This window comes from Chelonoidis abingdonii, chromosome 6 (assembly GCF_003597395.2).
Source record: "Chelonoidis abingdonii isolate Lonesome George chromosome 6, CheloAbing_2.0, whole genome shotgun sequence".
Classification (NCBI taxonomy): Eukaryota; Metazoa; Chordata; order Testudines; family Testudinidae; genus Chelonoidis; species Chelonoidis abingdonii.
The window spans coordinates 31,212,953-31,232,951 of NC_133774.1; the positions used below are offsets into that span (position 1 = coordinate 31,212,953).

The following is a 19,999-nucleotide window of genomic DNA, read 5'->3' on the forward strand; positions in this document are numbered from 1 at the left end:
GACCAGATGTCCTGATGTCATAGGGACAGTCCCAATATTTGGAGCTTTGTCTTATATAGGTGCCAATTACTCCTCAACCCCCGACCTGATTTTTCACACTTGCTGTCTGGGCACCCTAAAAAATATTGACATGCCAAGATAGAGTCCAGAGACGTGTGGTCGCATCACATGACTTTGTACAGTCAGAGCAGCCATTACTCACAGACTGTCTGGAGCGTTCTCAGGAAGCCGTCCCAGGTGGGAGATAAGCTTCTCCTGAGGCCTATTGTTTTTTTCTATTGGCCCATTGCCTTGAATAGGCCCTTCTCCACCCACTATCTAGACTGAAAGCATCTTGTCTAGTGGGCATTACCCAGGTGTAACTACATTTGAACTACAGACACATAGTCACTATTCATAACTTCAGATACAAAAAATATACCTGGCATACAAATAGGATAATCATATTCAGCAAATCATAAATCACCAGACTTGCATAAAATACATTATAAATATAACATAAGCATATAATCATAATATCACTGCGAAGAATATGGGGTGCGGTGTCACAAGGTCCATCAATGGCTATTAGCTAGGATGGGAAGGGATGGTGTCCCTAGCCTCTGTTTGCCAGAAGCTGGGAATGGGTGACAGGGGATAGATCACTTGATTACCTGTTCTGTTCATTCCCTCTGGGATCCCTGGCATTGGTCACTGTTGGAAGACAGGATACTGGACTAGATGGGCCTTTGGTCTGACCCAGTATGGCCGTTCTTATGTTCTAAAGGAATTCAGTAAAAATACTGGGCAGGTCTAAAGATAACCCACCACAGATAGTTAAAAATTGATTAGCCACCAATAAATAAAATAACTGTTATGTAACTCAAAGATAGTAAAGTGGATATAGCTTCAACCTCATCCGTTATACTCACTGCAAAAGACAAGTGCCATCTGTGATATTCCAGATAATAGCAAGGAAACATTTTTGGAGGACAATGGGGAGTATTGTGGGAGATGGCAGCTGGGTGGCCTCTGATTGCCAGACAGCACATCTTGAGAGAGGTCTGTCAGGTCCTAGCCCCGCTCTCATTCTCTTAAATTAAATTCTATCTTGTGGGTGGACTGGTATAAACATCCAACATCCAGCTGTCCCAAAATGGGGCAACTAGGAGGGTAAAGCAGGAGGTGAGAAGGAAAGAAACAACATCTACGAAAGATGGGGAGTAAGAGAAAAAGATAGGAGGACAGACAAAAACATGGACTAATAAATATCAAACAAACCTACCAAGATAGGGAGAAGGGGATGAGCTTACACTTGTTGTGGGAATGGTCAGTACTTCCTAATTGTTATACAGCATTTTGAGCCCACAGTATTAGGTGTCTTAGTTGTATTTCAGTCAGCTTGATTACATGCCATTCAGAATTCTGTTCTTTCAATAAGACTTAGACTCATCCTGAAACTGAACAAACCTTTAGCTGCATTATTGTAAAAACAAATGAGTGCTATCATGAAAGGACTAATGCAATTCAGTAAATCAGAAAACAAGAAGGGGATGGTAGACAACTTCTAGCCCTTCTAGTCTAACCAGATCCATTAACAAGATATTATTGAATTTTATTGCACCAGGAAATCCGCTGTGCAGTAAGTGAGGAAACAGAAGGAACATAAATTTGATTTTGAATCACAGTGGATCCAGGATATCTCTGGATCAAGAACTGAAACTGGCAGTAATAATGAAAATAACTTTATGAAACAAGCTCAGCTGGAGTTTTGGTTTGGTTTCAAGTTGTAGCAGGGAAAAGGACAAATGATGAAGAAAAGGAAGAGGGTAAAAAATTAAAATTTCTTGGCTGAAGAGATGTAACTGCTCAACAGAGATACTTGGCCAAATCTATAGAGTATGTAAATTGACATAGCTCCAGTAACTCAAATAAAATTATGCCAGTTTACACCAGCTGTTTCCCTATTACCACATTTGAAAAATTAATTAGTCAGAGTTTGATTCTTCACTGCTTTCCACCTTGTCAGGTCATTTATACCTATGACAAGTGAGTGCCCAAAGGGTGTAAAATACTCCACAGTGAGAACTGCATGGACACTGGTGATGATACTGCACCAGCATAAACAGGAGTAATTCCACTGAAGCCAATGACAATGGTGTTAAATGTATCTGGTGAAATGATGTTAGATCAGAATCTGGCTGTGGTGGAAGTGACATGCTCTATAATAATTTATGATTACTGTACAGTGACCAGGTTATTGTGGTGTTTACTGTATGGATTATGATGATTTAACTGACTGTTGGGAAAACAAGCAGGAAATGGGAAAATGGCTTGAGAGATGCCCATCTGCCAAAACTTAAGGGACAATGCAAGAGCTATTCGTTTTTATGTTCTGCCTCTGATCTTCTGCAGAGCTCACCTATCTGGTTTTGGGCAGCAGAGTCCAATCCTGGGAAAGTAAGAAGACAAAGGATTTCTGAGTACTGTATCAACAGACACAGGAAGGTAAATGGGGGAAAAGCAAATACATTTATTTAGCTGCTGTATTTTATGTCATTTATAATTACTCAAGAAAGCAACTATATATGTTAAGTCATTTCCAAAAGACTGAATTGTTTTTGCTTGTTTGTCCGTGTATGTGTAAAATGTGGAAACTACATATACAAAATAAATGGGGTGCTTTTCAAGACTGAATCCTACTTTATGAGGCGTTATTTTTAAAGTACCAGTGTCAATGCAGTTGCAGTCACAAATTGTATACAATAATTTGGTCATCAGGAAATTATCAGAGCCATAAAATCATTTCCTTATGGTTGAACTATTGCTGGTTTTACATTTTTCCCAGTACAGTACCAAGAACTGCATCTCTCCCACTGAAGGTTATTAATTTGACATTCAATTACAATTTAGTTGGCACAAATAAAGCTATGGCAACCATTCTGTGTTTTTATGTTATGAACAAACAGGCTATTGGACAGCTGCTGGAAGCTTTGAATACCTAGGAATGCAGGTTTTGCCAAGGACTATTTAAAAATGTTCAGTTGAATTTCACTGAATTTTCATTTTGTTTGATGTTAGTAGGATTTGTTCACTAACTTAACACACTTAAAGTACAAGCAAATATTCCATCTGAGAACGGGAAGCAGAGCCCCAAACTAAGGGAGCCCAGGCAGCTACGGCCCTTGGGAAAGGAGCAACAGCCAAATGGCCATTAAAGATGAGCTCATTAACATCAATTTTGCAAGTGAGAACATACAAACTTGTCATAACAGCCCAAAGTCTGTTGGAATACTTATGAATGTGCTACTTTTCTGTTAATAGCCTAGATGTCCAGCCTTAATACCTAGCTTCACGTTGCTAGGATTGTGACAGAGTGTGGAATGGTCGGTTGATTGTCGTTTATAGTGCCTGTGATATTGCAATACTGTGCAGTAGCTTCAGGGACCACTGTGGTATATTTATGAATTATTTATATATGACTGTGTTCTACTCCATGGGGGAGGATTACCGCAACTCCACAGAGATTATTAAACAACAGGGATTACCAAAGGGATTATTAAACAACTCCAGAGAAGCACCACCTTTTGGTGTAGTTTATATAGAATCATAGAATATCAGAGTTGGAAGCGACCTCAGGAGGCCATCTAGTCCAACCCCCTGCTCAAAGCAGGACCAATCCCCAGCTAAATCATTTTATATATATAAAATCTATATCTATAGAGAGAGAGAGAGAGATACACACACACACACACACAGGTACTGGTTCGGACTGGGTTTTCCAAAACTAGGAAACAAAAAAAAAAAAAGGTTTTTGGTATAAAAGGATGACCTGGAACTGACTTGCGGTCTTTCTTTGATTCAGGAGACAGGACCTTTGGTCCTAAACCGACCTCAACTCTGAAGAGCTCGAAGGGGTGTTGGCCTCCCAGATTCCCCACGTGCAAGTTGGGTGATTTCTGGTACGTTCAGCAAGAGTGCAAGAACTTTTTATTGTATTTTTGTTTTCTCTGTAATGCTTTTGTCCTATGAATAAATATACTTTGCTTTGGAAGAACTGTGTGGTAACTTGTAATGTCTGACCAACACTGGTCATTGTGCTCAGAGAAAGCACAGCCCAGAGTTGGTCTTTAGCAAATTGGCTTGCTGGGGCTATCACAGTGTATGGGAGAGGGCTGTGCAGCCCTTAAACCCCAGTCAGAAAGGACTGGAACACAGGGCTCTGCCCAGAGACAGGTGACTGCTGGAGGCTTGAGACCTGGCTGGGCACTCCTGGAGGGAGAAATGGGAATACTCCTGGGCATTGAAATGTTATGTCCTTCTGAGTCATCTAAGGCCTAGTCTATAGTAGGAAATTAGGTTGATATAAGTACATCACTCGGGGTGTAAAAATCCACACATCTGAGCCATACAGTTAAAGCAGCCTAACACCAGGCACAGACAGCACTAGGTTGACAGTAGAGTTCTCCTGTAGACCAAGCTCCCACTTCTCATGGGGATAAAGTACCTACACTGACAGGAGAAACTCCCTCATCGTTGTAGGTAGCGTCTGCACAGAAGCTGTGCAGCTGCACTGCTGCAGCATTTTAAGTGTAGACAAGCTGTCAACAAGGCTTATAGCTACTGGAAGATGCACCTCGTCTCTAATCTCCGTCTCCTGGAGGAATAATGTGCTGTTTAATAGATGTGGTGCTACAGGGGAGAGGGTTAGGCACAGATGCCAATGTTGGCAGCAGGCTCACGGGCGGCCAGTGAACTTGGGGAGGCTGGCTCCCTACCCTTGGCAAAACAAAATTAAAGTTAAAAAAAACAGAGCAGGAAACTTCAAACAAGCTGGAAATACTTTATCACGGGGAAGGTTTTCGGCGGTGTAATGCCTGCGACTCGGGCACCGCTCAGCCAGACGGGCAGCGATGGGCTGGTGGAGCGGGACGAGAACGGGGACTGTGCCCTGTCATGAGACACGTGGACCTTCGCCAGGGAACAGCAGCCTCTGGGGCACATCTACCCGCCGTCCCGCTTCCATAAAGCAGAGTCCGCCGACACGAACAAGGGAACTGACCTGGCAAGGCGGGCGGACGACCCCGCTGTGAACCCCGCTTCTCCTCCGACATCCCGCAGCTCCCAGAATGCAACCCGCCACACCATTCCTGGCGGCAGACTACAACTCCCAGCGTTCCCCGAGTCAGCTAGTCCCAAGCGTCCTGTTGCGCTAAAGGTCATCTCTTCGTCACTTCCGGTTCGCGGTGCAAGCCGGGAATGCGAGGCGCGATTGGTCGGCGCCAGCCCCGGTTTTCGGCGAGCTGGGGGAGCAGGAAGCGGCAGAGCCGGCGAGACGGGGCGAGGGGCTCCTCGCGGTGAGTACCAGGCGGAGCGCTCATCCCCCTTCGGGGCGCGCGCGTCTCCAGGGTGCGACCCCGGCCGGGAGAGGGATTGAAAAGGGATCGATTTAATGCGCGCTTTGATGACGTAATAACGACTACACGGTCCGAGGTGCCGCCAAGTGCCTGGTTCGGGGTGTTCCTTCCGCCCGCATCGCAGTGGGGGCCCGGCTGCACCCAGTTCCCCCTCGTAGTAGCCTGGTAGCCCGTCGTTTCTCGCCGACTTATCCGCCACCCGGACGCTCTCCACACGCCTAGGCCTTCCGCCTTCCCCAGTGTCTGGCTCTTAGCGAACGCCCATTGGGTCTGTGTCCTGCCGTGGTATCACCCACATCCCTGTGATTGGCTGGATTGTATTTGATTGGCAGCAAGATTTCCCTATTGGGGGCGGGAGGCCATGTGACCAGCACTGGGCTGGGGCGCTGAGGTTCGAACCTTGTGAAGCTGTGGTCTTTGGGCACGTGGCAGCCCCGCCTTGCCCTGCTGGGCGTGAGGCAGGGGTGACACGTGCCCTCCCTGACAGTGCTCATATTACTGGGGGCGCAGAGGGGACGAGACGCTCCCCTCCCAACTGTGCTTCTGCGCGGGGGGGGGGGGTTCACGACATGGAGGGCGGGAGATGTGTCCTGTCCCACTGTGCTCCGTTCCTGCTGGGCAGTCACAACAGAGAGGGGATGTGACCTGTTCCCGCTACCCTTACCGTACTGCATCCCTGCTGCAGGGTCACAACGTGATGGGGACCTAACACATCCCACCTTGCCTTATGCTCCATCCCTGCTGTGACATTGCCACACAGAATAGGACATAATGTGCTTCACCATGCTCTGTCCCTGCTGCAAGGGGCATAGTCAATTACCTCCTGCCTCACCCAGCTCCTGCCTGAGGGGAGATGATGCAGAAGGAGTATGACACCCATCTCCCCTCTGTATTGCCCCCCCCCTTAGGGAATGAAGTGAAATATAGAAAGCTCTGTTCTTCCCTGATTTAGAGAATTTACCTTCAGAACAATGAGCTGGGAATAAGCCCAGTTTGGAAAGTTTTGGGGGGCTTTCAGACCGTTTTGAAGATAGGAAGCATTCTACCTCTTACCCCCCATTATGGAGATCACTTAATGTTCTTTGTTTCTGGGGATACTTTACATATGTTCTGCATTTTTGCACTTTGGTATCGCTTGGGGATATTTGGCATATAGTTTGAACTTCCACAAGAGAGAAACCTGGTGTACCATGTAATGGACAAGAACCTTCCAAAGCATGCAGTGAAGCATGGTTTCTTTGAGGTAAATTCACTGGTGATGTAGGTTGGTGAAACTCCATTAGTTTCAGTGGAGTTGAGACTGCTTATGACAAAAATTAATTTGTTCCCATTGCTGCATTTTTTTCAGTTTGTAAATCTCTGCTGACCTGCAGCTATAAAGATAAGAAAAATAGTAATCAAATACAAAAAAAAACCCCAAATCCAAATGTTATAATAGTGATCTGATGCCATGTGAGGAAAAGAACATTGTCATTACTGTCCACTCAGGCCAAACATGATGAGGCAGCGGTAGGTAACCTATGGCACGGGTGCTGAAGGCAGCATGTGAGCTGATTTTCAATGGCATTCACACTGCCCGGTCCTGGCCACCAGTCCAGGGAGCTCTGCATTTTAATTTAATTTTAAATGAAGCTTCTCAAACATTTTAAAAACCTTATTTACTTTACATACAACAATAGTTTAGTTATATATTATAGACTTATAGAAAGAGACCTTCTAAAAACGTTAAAATGCATTACTGGCATGTGAAACCTTAAATTAGAGTGATTAAATGAAGATTCGGCACACTATGGTTGCCGACCCCCGTTATAAGGCATTACTATTGTGTTCTATCGAAGTGGTAAAATATGCACAGAAATAAGGGGACAATGGTGTTAAAAAGGGGCTTTATTATTTGTTATCTGAGTACAGCAAAGGAACCGTTTCTTCTTCACTTATCAAGCTGTCAGCTCCCTCCTCCGATTGACCCATGATGCCAGCCTATATTGCCCACTTGCTAAATTTTCAAACAAGAATTTCTGTGCTTTCTCCCATGCTGCCCCTTACACTTGAAGGAGTTTCCCATATACATGTGCAAAGTTACTTCGTTGTCCTTCTTCAAAACCCTCCTTGTATCTCTCCTTTTCCATGATGCCTGTGGGTATGAGACCCATCTATCACGCTGACCAATATTGTTTCCTTCTATTTCCCCATCTGTCTGCATCCATCTTTTGGCTCTTCTTTTAAACTTAGATTGAACTCTTTGGGGCAGGAATTGTCTGTTTTGTTTGTACTGCACCTAGCACAATGAGGTCCTGGTCCATGACTAGAGTTTCTAGTAGTAGTAATAATAATAATAATAATAAAAAGTGTTATAAATTTACACCAGCACATACATATTTGACAGTAAGTGTTTACTTAAGTTATTCTGAGGTGGATTTGAACTACAAATTACTACAAAAGATCTTCAGTCGGACTACTTTGTGGTGAGGTTTGATCAGATCATACAAGTTAAGCACTAGTAAGTAGGTACTTGTTTGGGAGACTTCCTAGCAAAACCTGGGTAGGGCGACAGAGAGTTGACACTGATTTTGGAGTCAGTACTCAACACCATGCAGCTTTGTTGAGGAGATACTGCACTGCTGGAGATGGTTCTGCAGATGACAGAGAAAAGTCATTAAAGATTCCATCATGTGTTTTGTAGCATGAAGCACTGATGCGCACCATATATCAAATAGACTAATTCAAATCCTTATTAGCTGCATATGTAGTGCAATGTATAAGGCCCAAGGAGACTCCTGGTAGTTTGTGTGAGGACCTGCAAGCTTCAAAGTCTTGTAGCAGCAGCCTCGCTAACTTGAACTAATTTCCATTTCTGAGATAAGAGTAGGTGTAATCCCTGTGTAATACACTGCTGCATTTTAATAAACAGTGAGAGAGAATCTTAAGCACTTGAGTCATAGAACTAGAGATGCAACTGCAGCTGGTAGGAAGACCGCTGCGCCCTAGAATAATCTCCACTTACTGCATAGACACCTCAAATTGTATAGAAATAGGATATTTTTAGCGCCATTACTTAGTTTTTATAGATTTTCCATTGTCTCCTTTGAGTCTGGGAAATATTTGTGTCAGAAAAACCACTGTCACAATTGGCACTAGTTGGCACTGTTACTGGCAGTGTCATCAGTTTGTAAGGATTGAATGAGCATGGAGAATGGATTAATCTCTTACTCTGAGAGGTAGTCCGCCTGATGTGAGGGGTAGCTTTCACTCCCACTATGTTTACTGGACGTGCTCTTTGGATAAATCAATGGCTTTTGGCTTCCAGGGCTATTGGCCTGACACCTCTCACATAAACTAAAATCACACTTTTTTTTCTTTTTTTATTATGTATGAGCTGAGTTTTGCAGATTATCTGTACTTCCTTTCACAGGAGTGGTGATAAAGAGCATAGTTTTAGCTTTAGTTAGCATTTTATCTGTATATTTCCACGCTTCCACCTTGGAAAATGAATAATAATTTCACCCTGTCAGTTAATTCCATTTCTATTAGACTGTGGTCTAACAAGAAAAACTGCTGTTTGGAGAATAAATGTGATATCCTTGGTGTCCTGTCAAAATTTCTGCTTTGATCTTTCATGTTGTCTACCTAAATTCAATTTTCCCCCTATTGGTACACTGAATACTTCACTTAGTATTCCAAAGTTTTGCTGTGTGCTTGTTATACTGTTGCTGTGCTTCAACTCAGAGGTTGCATTTCACTGGTATCATTTGGGATTTGGGCTCTTTCAGGAAGAAGGTCACTATCAGTTTACCTATCTGCTGTGTTCTTGAGTTTACCTGTGAGAGACACAATGATTTATGAAAGCCACGACAGACATGTTATTAACGAGGATTAGGAATAATGCAAGTCTTTTCCAAAATAATTTCAAAGCATTGTATTACTTTATGATAAATTATCACTTGCTATCAAATGCATTTCAACCTATGGAAATAAATCCTTCATAAGGTGTGAGTGTGATCACCTGGCTTATGTAATTCACAGGAATTGGGGTACTCCTGACAACTCTGAGAACTAGTAATGGAAACATGGAGCTTACTTGTCAGACTGATTCTTAACCGGTGAGGCTTGTACTATTACTCCATGAATGAGGAAAAGATACAAAAAGTTTGGAAAAAGCAATTTCTGGAGGTTAAACTGCTTTTGAATATATGGAAGTTATAAGAGCTGGGATTTGAGTTTGTTTCCTGTGGTTTTACATTAGCAGAATCCTTGTGGCATTTTACCATTCCAAGTTGCCTGTCTATTATGTATCTTAGTTTCTACTACTTATAATAGACATAGTGATAGCAAACAGAAATAGATTTATTTAAGCAAACATTTTTATTTTTTTCTGTTTTGAGTTGGACATATTCTAAATAGGGCATTTTCCTTAAACAAACAAACAAACAAAACCAAGGAGGGATCTGTCCTATGGAGAAATAGGATAGCAACAGCTTTCCACCAACTTGGCATCTGCAAAGCCTAATCCTATGCCTTGAGACAAAATGTTTCCTTATCATAACAATAGAGTTTTGTCCTCAGGCTTCCACTACACTTTTTTATTTCCATCCAACTCCTCTCCAAGACACAAGCACGTTAAATACTTCCTCACCTCCAGCAGCCATGTATGAGGTCTTGTCTACACTTGAAATGCTACAGCACTTCAGTGTAGATGCTACCTATACCAATGGGAGGGGTTTTTCTGTTGCAATAGGTCTCAAACTGGGGGTCACAAGGTTATTACGTAGGGGATCGCAAGCTGTCAGTCCTCAGCCCCTCATTTATAATAGTGCTAAATATTTTTTTTTACGTATTTTTGATTTATAAGGAGGGGTCACACACAGAGGCTTGCTGTGTGAAAGGGCTCACCAGTACAAAAGTTTGAGAACCACTGCAACAGGTAATTTACCTCACTGAGAAGCATTAGTTAGGTCAATGGAAAAAAAATTCTGTTGATCTAGTGCTGTGTACAAGGGGGGTTAGGTTGGCTTAACTGTGTAACTTGAGTATAAATTTTTCACACCCCTAAGTGATGTAGCTGAGCTGACCTACCTTCTTAGTGTAGATCAGGCCTGAGAGTTAGCAAGCTTGGTAATGTCAGATGGATAGTAGTGGGTAGGCTCAAGGAATCGGCTCATGTTCAAAGGAGGAGGCCCTCTGATTCTGGTTGAGGAAAACTACGCATTTAGATTAATTATGAAGACTTTCTTCTAATCTTTCATGGAACTCTGGGGAGCTCCACTTTGTGCACCCACACCATATGCTTCTGTCACAGCAGCCACCATGATACTGGAGCAGGCAATGCATCTCTAGTTTAATGTAACATACTCTTCCTTCTGTTGTTGTCCCACATGCTATTCCCCCAGGTACTTAACACCTAAGTACAAATTAATCACAAACTATAGATATGAAGTTTCATGAAGGAAACATCTTTGATGTGACTATTGCCTGGCATCCTATCCCCAAGCAGGAGAAAAGGTACAAAGACTCCATGAAGACACATTCAAACTTGGTATCTTTGTCTTCTGTCTGGAACCAATTGTTCTTTGAGCTGAATTAAATTCACTCTAAAGACATTAAGTTCCTGCATTGGTTCAGATTTGCTTCTGAAGAAAGTTTGGGGCTGCAGCAGAGAGCTTTCCTTTCGACGCCCTTCAGTAGTGGGAGTCTTCTTGAGAACTCATTTTATACAGTTCCACAACTCAGAAAAGCCCTAGGTTAGGTGCAGAGACTTATTCCGAATTTCTTTGCTGCTGTACCCCACAGAATATTTCTGCTTAAATAGAGTCTTAAAGGACTTAAGAAGGAGATCCTCCTCTCAGATTCACGTGGTTGAATTGAGCAGAATGATTTTATACTTCTAACATATGGAGAGCTCCCATGGACCTCTGTGTGAGAGCCACATCTGTAGGGGGAATAGAACATCACAGATGGGTACTGCCATGCAGATCTGAAAGAAGAATTTTGCCTAAAGTTATTTGGTTGAAATGCTTGCAGTTGTAATTATCTGGACTGTCTCTCCAAAGATAGTAACACACACCCAGCGGATTAACATCCATTGTCCATGTTTTAGGGTAGATTTTCATGATCTTTTCTGGTTGGTGACCCCTTAAAAGTCAAAAACTTTCACAGCCCTCTTCCACTTACTGTAAAAGTATCAGATAAGCCTGTATGACTTATTTGTGTGTATATTTTGAGAGGTTGACAGAGAATAGTAGATCCTGAACGGTAGGGTTGTGCGGGAAGTGGGAGAGTGAGATTTTCTTTGCTTTAGATAGTAACCAAATTTTCAATTCTTTGCAACTCCCCTGAACTCATAGGTGAAGAAACATTTCCTTAATGGATACCTACTTCCTTCATTCCTCTACCTTCTTTAAACATCTTCTCTTCACTGAATAGAAAATTAACTTAATCTGTGAGAGTATTGAAGAGCCATTCTGCCATCAAATGGGTTAGCAGAGTTCCTCAAAGTAACTGTATCAAGATGCTGGTATTATCTTGCCAAATTTTTGCTGAAATTGTGATAATCAGTTATGCCCCCGCCCCTTCTGATTGCTTTCAGGGAGGCAGATTTCTTTCCAATTTATAGAATGAAGAAGTAGACTTGCAAAAGTTTTAGTCTCTAATGTCTATAATAAAGCCCTGTTTCTTTTTTGTTTACCGTAGTACCTCCTATCTGCTAGCTAAATTGCGGTACACCTATTGTTGATCTAATCTGGTAATTATTAACAATCGTATAACTCTATTTCATGGCCCTTTTTTAAGCACTGAATTTAATTCAAGCATTATGCTAATTAGTTCATGTTTGTATGACACATTGAAGATGTAAAACATTGAGTACTGCAATATTCTTACTTCATTAATAATCTTTTGTAGACTAGTCCATTCACTATGGAAGCCGAAGAAACGATGGAATGCATTCAAGAATTCCCAGAACATTATAAAGTTATTTTGGACAGACTGAATGAACAGCGTGAGCAGGATCAGTTTACAGACATTACTCTGATTGTAGATGGTACGTACGATCATACTGAATCTGCTGATATGCAGATACTTTGGAATTCTTCATTTTGATTGCCATAGATCAGACAATTGAAAATAAAGCATCAATGTATTTTATTCTCAGCCTTCACTGAACACAAACTAATGTCTTCCAGTTTTATATAGCAGTACTACAAACTGCAAGTAGACTTTCATCCTGAATGATGTAGAAGATGGATTCTTTCCCTAATTTTCAGATGTTATGCTGAAATAATCAGCAGCATTGCATAATAGTGGTGTTTGTTTACTAGTGTTCATAGCAAAACAGAAATTCAAAATTGGATTTCTTAATGCTTTGTCTAAACCAGCCTAGGCAGCAACACTTACGCCCACCATCAGCAGGTGTAGATAGAAGTGGGGGGAATAGCAAAACTCTTGTAACCTCATTTCCCGTCTTTAAAAGGACAGTCTGGTTGAACTCAGTTCTTTTCCTGTCCCTACCAGGTGGAGATAATTCTCTGTTACCAAAGAACTAAGATTTTTGTTTTGTTTTTCTATCATCTTTCTTTTGGTGAATTCCCTGCCTATAACCCAGTCCTTTTCTATCAGGATTAGTGTTTTACAGTAGAGTATTTAGTTTAGGGTTTTTTCCTTCCCTTTTCACTCATCTGAGCTCTCTGAAGAGAGGAGACCGCCTAGCTTTGGTGTGTTTGGCCTCTTAAGCAAAAATGGTCCCACATGTAAACAGTCCTTTGATTTTGATGTATCCTAATAGTCATCATTTGGTCATCAATACCTACATATTCTGGTAATTGGAACCTTCTCTTTGTTACATGGAAGAAGTTGAAGCTCCGACTTTGGGTGAACAGACCCTTCTATCCTTAGAACTAATGGAAATAAAGTGTGACTGATGTCTTATGAACCATTCTTATTAATCTGAGTTAATAGAGCTTGTTTTCCAAACAAGGAGTTGGATATATATTGATAGAAACTATTTTGGAATAATAGTCCTGTTTGTCAATTGTGTTTTATTAATTATTTCCAAATAGGTGTTAAAGATTCTGTTGTGGAGGGGGTTGTGTTTATGTTTGTTGAGACTTTCATACCCTGGAACTGGAGGACTCTTGCATAACTCAGCCTGAGGAGAAGCAATTAAACATGCTGAAAACTATATGGGTCAGTGAAGGCCCAGGAAAATGTCTGCAGTAGCATGCCATGCAACAAACGGCATGCTCAGATTGCAGTCTGCTACAGTGTCTTCACATACTGAATTCTGCAGCTTCCTTTATTCTGAACCCATTAGCATCTAGCATGAATGCATGTATGTTGACTCAAAACATTTGATTTTTATCCATTTCCTTTTAGGTCACCATTTCAAAGCTCATAAGGCTGTCCTTGCGGCCTGCAGCCAGTTCTTCTACAAATTCTTCCAAGATTTCACTCAGGAGCCTTTGGTAGAGATAGAAGGTAACCTGTTGATATGACTTGTATGACCAAAATACTTATAGTTCTGTAATGTTAGTGATACAGACTAATGTGCAGGCTTTAGTGGTACTAATCATCGTGTGAAGACGTAGCTCCATGGTGGTTGTGAGGTAGCTAATGCCACCAGAAGGCAGCTTCTTTCAAAGATAACATCTGAAGGAACAATTTTGAGGAGAGGCTTTTTTCAGTGGCAGTAGACACACGATGGAGACTGCTGTCTCTCTAAACTTCAGTGCTAGCCACTTTAGTAGAAGGGGACTAGCAACCTTTCCAATGAGGAAGATAATGATATGTTTTACTTTATGGCACCCATAGTTCTACTGTTAAACATGGCACAAACCTGAAGAAGCTGCGTCAGACTCCATTGCATGTAGCTGTAGACTTTCTGAAGCCTATGAGAACATCTCATGAAGTTGATCTGCAAAACCCAATAAGCAGGACATTGTGAACAAAAATCTAGATGGTGAAAGATTTGTTAGCAAAATTTACTGCTTATCCATGTGAAATGTAACAACTAAAATCTGAAGAATTGCAAAAAAACAATATATATTTACTTCTAAACAGGTGTAAGTAACATGGCATTTCGACATTTAATTGAGTTCACCTACACAGCAAAATTAATGGTCCAAGGTGAAGAAGAAGCAAATGATGTTTGGAAAGCAGCTGAGTATCTACAGATGTTAGAAGCTATTAAAGCACTTGAAATCAGGTAAGCGTGTAGTTTTTCCATTCATATTCTAGAAACATGGAATACAATATCTGAGGAAGATTCTTGGCAGGGTTGGTTGCCAATATTGTGCGGCACTGTTTCTTCTCCTCCTGGAACCTGAGTAGTAGCTATAGAGTCCTCATCCACCTCTTCTTCCCAAAGTCTGTAGCCTCCTCCTATGAGGGTGGGATGGAAACCATAAAGGGTAAAACTGAGCCTCAAACTCTGTGAGCTGGAACTTAGTGTCAGGGGACATGGCTCGCAAAGCCTGAGAAGGTGTGGGGAAAACAAAGTACAGCCCTTGGGTGCCCTTCCCTTCTCACTGCTCTCCAGAGGACCTTCTCTGCCTTCCCATTCTTGGAGTTCTGCTGTAATCTTCCCTTTGGCTATATGCAGTGTTCCTCTCTGTATGAGAAGTAAGCCCATGACAGCCACCCCTACTTCCCATTCTGGAATTCACACAGGAGTTTCTGCAAGCTTGAGGAACATAAGAAGGAAACAGCAGCTTCCCTTTATCCCACCACAAGGGTCTTTTCCCCACCAGATAACATTTCATTAACATTCAGCATAGTGGAGAGCATAGGCCTATAGTTCCTGCAGTATTAGTATTTACACTTACTGTATTACTTTGCTTTATAAATAAATAAAGCTTGGTCACACTGCAGACTAGAAGCAGGGTTTTCAACGTCAATATTTATTTTAAAATATTTGTCCTGTGCTTAAACTTTGCTGCCAATAAATATAGGGAAGAAGTATGGTCTTGTGGCAATAGCTGAGATTGGAATCAAGACTGCACAACTTCACTCTTGGATTGAAAAGACACTATCAGGATAAAAATGCATATAAAAAAAGGGCAAAAAAGTTACTTATATTGCAAATAGCTAATATGACTACAGTAGAACCTCAGAGTTACAAACACCAGAGTTACGAACTGACCAGTCAACCACACACCTCATTTGCAACCAGAAATATGCAATCAGACAGCAGCAGAGACCAAAAAAAAGAAAAAAAAATCAAATACAGAAATAAAGGGAAAGTAGCATTTTTGTTTTTTATAGTAAAGTTTCAAAGCGGCATTAAGTCAATGTTCAGTTGTAAACTTTTGAAAGAACCTCCATAACGTTCTGGTCAGTTACAAATGTTTCAGAGTTATGAACAGCCTCCATTCCCAAGATGTTTGTCACTCTGAGGTTCTACTGTATTTACAGTTCCTTTACTTAGTACAATTCTCTCAGCTTGGAAAATAGAGAGAGTGTAGTAGAGTTTTATTTAGGGCCAGTTTCAGGATCTAAGGCAATAATGTATATGTTACAATAAAGTTGCAGTAAAGAATAAAGTTGCAAGGAAATAACTATTTGCTTTAAAAAAACAAAAAAACTTGTTGAGTAGTTTTAGGAATATTTTAATCTTGGATTTAGTTTGTTCAGAAATAAGCTTTTTACAACATTTTGGCGCCAAATTTAACTGGACACTATCTAGTTAATTTCACTGTTTATCCATCTCTAAACAAAGTGTTAAGGCAAAAATAATAATTTATAATGTTACTAAAGCGGGGCAGAATTTTTCAGATGAAACTTTTTTCACTGAAAAATATAGCTAATGGGTTGATTAAAGCATTTTGAAAATTCATATAAATTTTGGCAAATTGTTCCAGCAAAAATAAAAAAAAATTGGGAATGTTGAAACAAACCATTTCAACATCAAAAAGGAACATTTTGATTTTTCAGGCTACATTCACAAAGGGATTTGGGCCCATTGATGGAGGTGACATTGTCCTCCTTATGCCATATATTCATTGGAGCAGGCATGGCACATGGATATTCCCCCTCCTCCCAGGTGAGTGCCCTAACCACAGGCCACCACCATCACCACCTCCTCTGTTTTTTGAATTCCTTTGCTTTTTATTAAAAGGCCCAAACAAAATGTTTCTGACTTCCAATTCACTGAAAATTCTGGAAACCTGAACTGATTTTTTTTTGTTCTGAATTTTCAGAATTGCCAAAAATCCATTATTTGCACAGCTCTAATGTTACTATGAGCTAAAGTCCTTTGGCTTAAATGGGAGGGGAGTGTGGAGAAGGGATGCGTTGTGAGTTCCTTACCTCACAGATCTGCTAGAACTTGCATTTATTGAGCTTCAAGTGATACTAAAAAGCTCCTCTTTCCTCAGGCATTTTTAAGATACTGTTTTCAATTTTATATGGATTTTATTAGTTAAATGTTATATCAAATAAAGCAAAGTACATTTAGATTCTCAAATGAAATGTGATGCATTTATATCACACATTTATGGTTTAAGGCCTCATTAACATTTTATATAAAGGGGAAAGGGATAGGTTGGCCTTCGCTCTTTGCTACTCTGTAAGAGAGCTGGATGCTCTTCCTTATCCTGGCTTCTTACTTGCAGGCTGGGCTGTCAGGAATTAGGGTTGTGGTAAGGAAGTGCCACTTTAACACTCCACCATGCCAGCACTTACCCCTATGTTATCATTCTGTGGACTTGGAACCAGGACTTAACCCCTCTCCTCCTGCCGCAACCAAAATAGTTGAATTGGTATACAACTGAGTGTGGACCAGTTCTAGACACCACATAAATCCCACCCGGTTGCTATTTTGAGAACTAAAGTCCTCGAGGTGGCCCTTCGCATAGGGGTGAGTTTCACATTTAGTGCTGGGAGGCTTCGGTGCGCCGGTACAGTATGATGGATTTTGCGCCTCAGGCCTTGCAAACCAAATCCCACCACCACCATCTCCTGCTGGGTCCTTTTGGCTTCTCCACTTGTGTTCATCTACAGCAGCCTGATGTTCCTGGGATCCAACACCTTTGCTCATGGCCCTGGACTGAGGAGAGGTGTAGTTTTCACAGACATCTTACCAGTTGCAGTGTTTTCTTCTCCTTTGGGACAGAATGCATAAAATATGTGCACAACAGTAGTTCTCTTTAAAAGATGACTTATTAAAATAGAGAAAAAAAGTGGAATTACACTGTTTACTCAATATCTCTAGATTAACACTTCACATAACCTAAACTGGATGAAGCATTCTGAGCTCAGTTACAGAGGTGATGGACAATCTTTTATGTTTAAAGACAGCTCTCTTCTTTTACCACCCTGTCAGAGATTCAACCCCACACTCTCTCCTAAGAGAGACAGAGTGAGTTCCCTCTCCTCTCTTCTTTTTGACGTATGTGGTCCTGGGATTGGTTCATTACCATATCATGTGAGGTAGTCACCTTTTTCCCATTTCCCCCATTGGAGTTTCTCTCCACTGAAGCCTCGTGTAGCATTTTCTAGGGCCTGAGAGTTTTTGTCTAACCGCTGAGACTGATTGGTTTCTGATGGGCCTGTCCATTCATTGTTCTTGTGGATGGGTATTAGATCAGTCCAGAGTGGGTGGAGTATTTAAAATCTAAAACAAAACCTTGGTCATCTCACTTAGTTATCTGGACCATTGTCCCTATTTTATCCTCCATCACAGGCCACACTCCATTAGCCCTGATGGTTCAGCAGTAGAGATTATGGATTAAGGATTAGTGCATTCCTGAATCTACAGTGTAACCATCTGCATGGTGTTTCACAACATGCATTCTCTTCAAACACTTTATTACTGATTTATTACATATTTTGAATAATCTCGTGTAATTTCAGTATATTGCAGAAATTATTATGTAGGTGGTTTTGGATCCTTACTATATTATATTACACACACTTTACAGGAACAAAGAAAATTCATCACCACTAGAATCAAATTCAACACAAGGTAAAAATAAAACCAAAAAGAGGAAGATAGCTGAAACCTCCAATGTCATCACAGAAACATTGCCATCTGCAGAATCAGAGCCTGTTGAAATTGAAGTGGAGATTGCTGAAGGGACAATTGAAGTGGAAGATGATAGCATTGAAACCCTGGAAGAAGTAGCTTCTGCAGAACAGTCTATAAAGTATATACAGACTACTGGTACATCAGACGAGTCTGCTTTGGCTCTTTTGGCAGATATCACCAGCAAATACCGTCAGGGGGAAAGAAAATGCCAGATCCAAGAAGAAGTTGACAATGCAACTGATCCTACATGCAAACAGGTAGAAGGTATTGAAATTGTGGAACTTCAGCTGTCACACATGAACAATTTATTCCACTGTGAGAAATGTAACCGTTCATTTAAATTGTTTTACCATTTTAAGGAACACATGAAAACACACTCCACTGAGAGTTACAAATGTGACATATGCAATAAAAGGTACCTACGAGAGAGTGCATTGAAACAGCACCTCACCTGTTACCACCTTGATGAAGGTGGAGCCAGCAAGAAGCAAAGACCTGGCAAAAAAATACACGTATGCCAGTACTGTGATAAACAGTTTGACCACTTTGGACATTTTAAAGAGCACCTTCGGAAACACACAGGTAACATTTCTGTATTTCTAGTATACATCTATTCCTTTGGGTTTGGGTTTGCCTGTTTTGTGGGACTGGTGGAAATAAGAGGGGAGCGTGTGCAAGATTTTTTTACAAATATTTTTCTAATGCTATATACAATCATGAGACTGAATAATGCTAGAAATACTGAGCTTCTACGCGTGAGCAATCTATTTACATAGCAGTGAATGTAGATCTTAATGAATGCAACTTACTTAAAATATTGACTCACAAATTTCACTTAGCCACCTGCTGAAAAATAAACCTCCTAAAGAAATAAATGTGTTCTTAAATTTAGTATATTGTATTTGTTTCAAAGAAACAACATGCAAAGAGTGACGCTCCTCTGAAAAAACAAGTATCCAATTCAGGAATAAACTTGTGGAAACAAATTAACTTCCAGTTCATCAAAAAAAAGTGATATTCAGTAGAAAATTCATCTGAAAAAAATAAGTCCACTAAGCAAACCTACTGCACTGTATCATAAACCTGCAAAAAATTCTTAACAAATGCCTATTAATATAGTAGTTTGGGTAAGAAAGTTATGCAAATATAGAAAACACAGTAGAAAATTAACTCTTTTTTGACACTTGGTATGTGATTACTTAACCCAGTGGAGTTACACAGATTTAAAAAAGTCCTGTGTGACTGAGATCAGAATGTTACCTTTAGACCACAGTGGGTCATTACAGGAGGTAACTTTTGCTTTTTAAATTACTGCTTCATTCCCCCTCCCTCCCTGTACAGAGATTAAGTGCCTCTGCCATGCTGCCTGTGGTCCTGCTGTTAAAAGAGTTACATTTTTATTACTTTACCATATTTGCAGTATTGAGTACCATACAAATACTTTATTAGCGCTGAGAACGTGTGACAATTTGCATGGGCCTTGGTCCTTCAAACACTTAAGCATATTTGTAACTTTACCCAAATGAGTAGTCCAGTAACACGTTAGTGGGTAGATGTGGGGTAGCAGAACAGGTCTTCCAATGCT

General features: G+C 41.0%; 1 protein-coding gene across 4 annotated transcripts in view; it reads left to right on the forward strand.

Annotated features, from left to right (window-relative positions):
- The first annotated feature begins 431 nt into the window (after positions 1–431).
- Positions 432–19,999, forward strand: part of ZNF131 (zinc finger protein 131) — a 38,568-nt gene continuing 19,000 nt past the window's right edge. The window contains exons 1-6 of one of the 4 annotated variants that reach the window (XM_075066931.1): positions 5,263–5,336; positions 12,294–12,432; positions 13,764–13,865; positions 14,448–14,592; positions 18,308–18,671; positions 18,774–18,996. In XM_075066931.1, coding sequence (XP_074923032.1) covers positions 12,309–12,432; positions 13,764–13,865; positions 14,448–14,592; positions 18,308–18,671; positions 18,774–18,996 — 958 coding nt within the window. In that variant the 5' untranslated portion in view covers positions 5,263–5,336; positions 12,294–12,308. Of the gene's footprint in view, positions 5,337–9,423; positions 9,497–12,293; positions 12,433–13,763; positions 13,866–14,447; positions 14,593–18,307; positions 18,997–19,999 lie in introns of those variants that run through there. The other 3 variants (XM_032780809.2, XM_032780810.2, XM_032780812.1) reach the window with 3 other exon arrangements.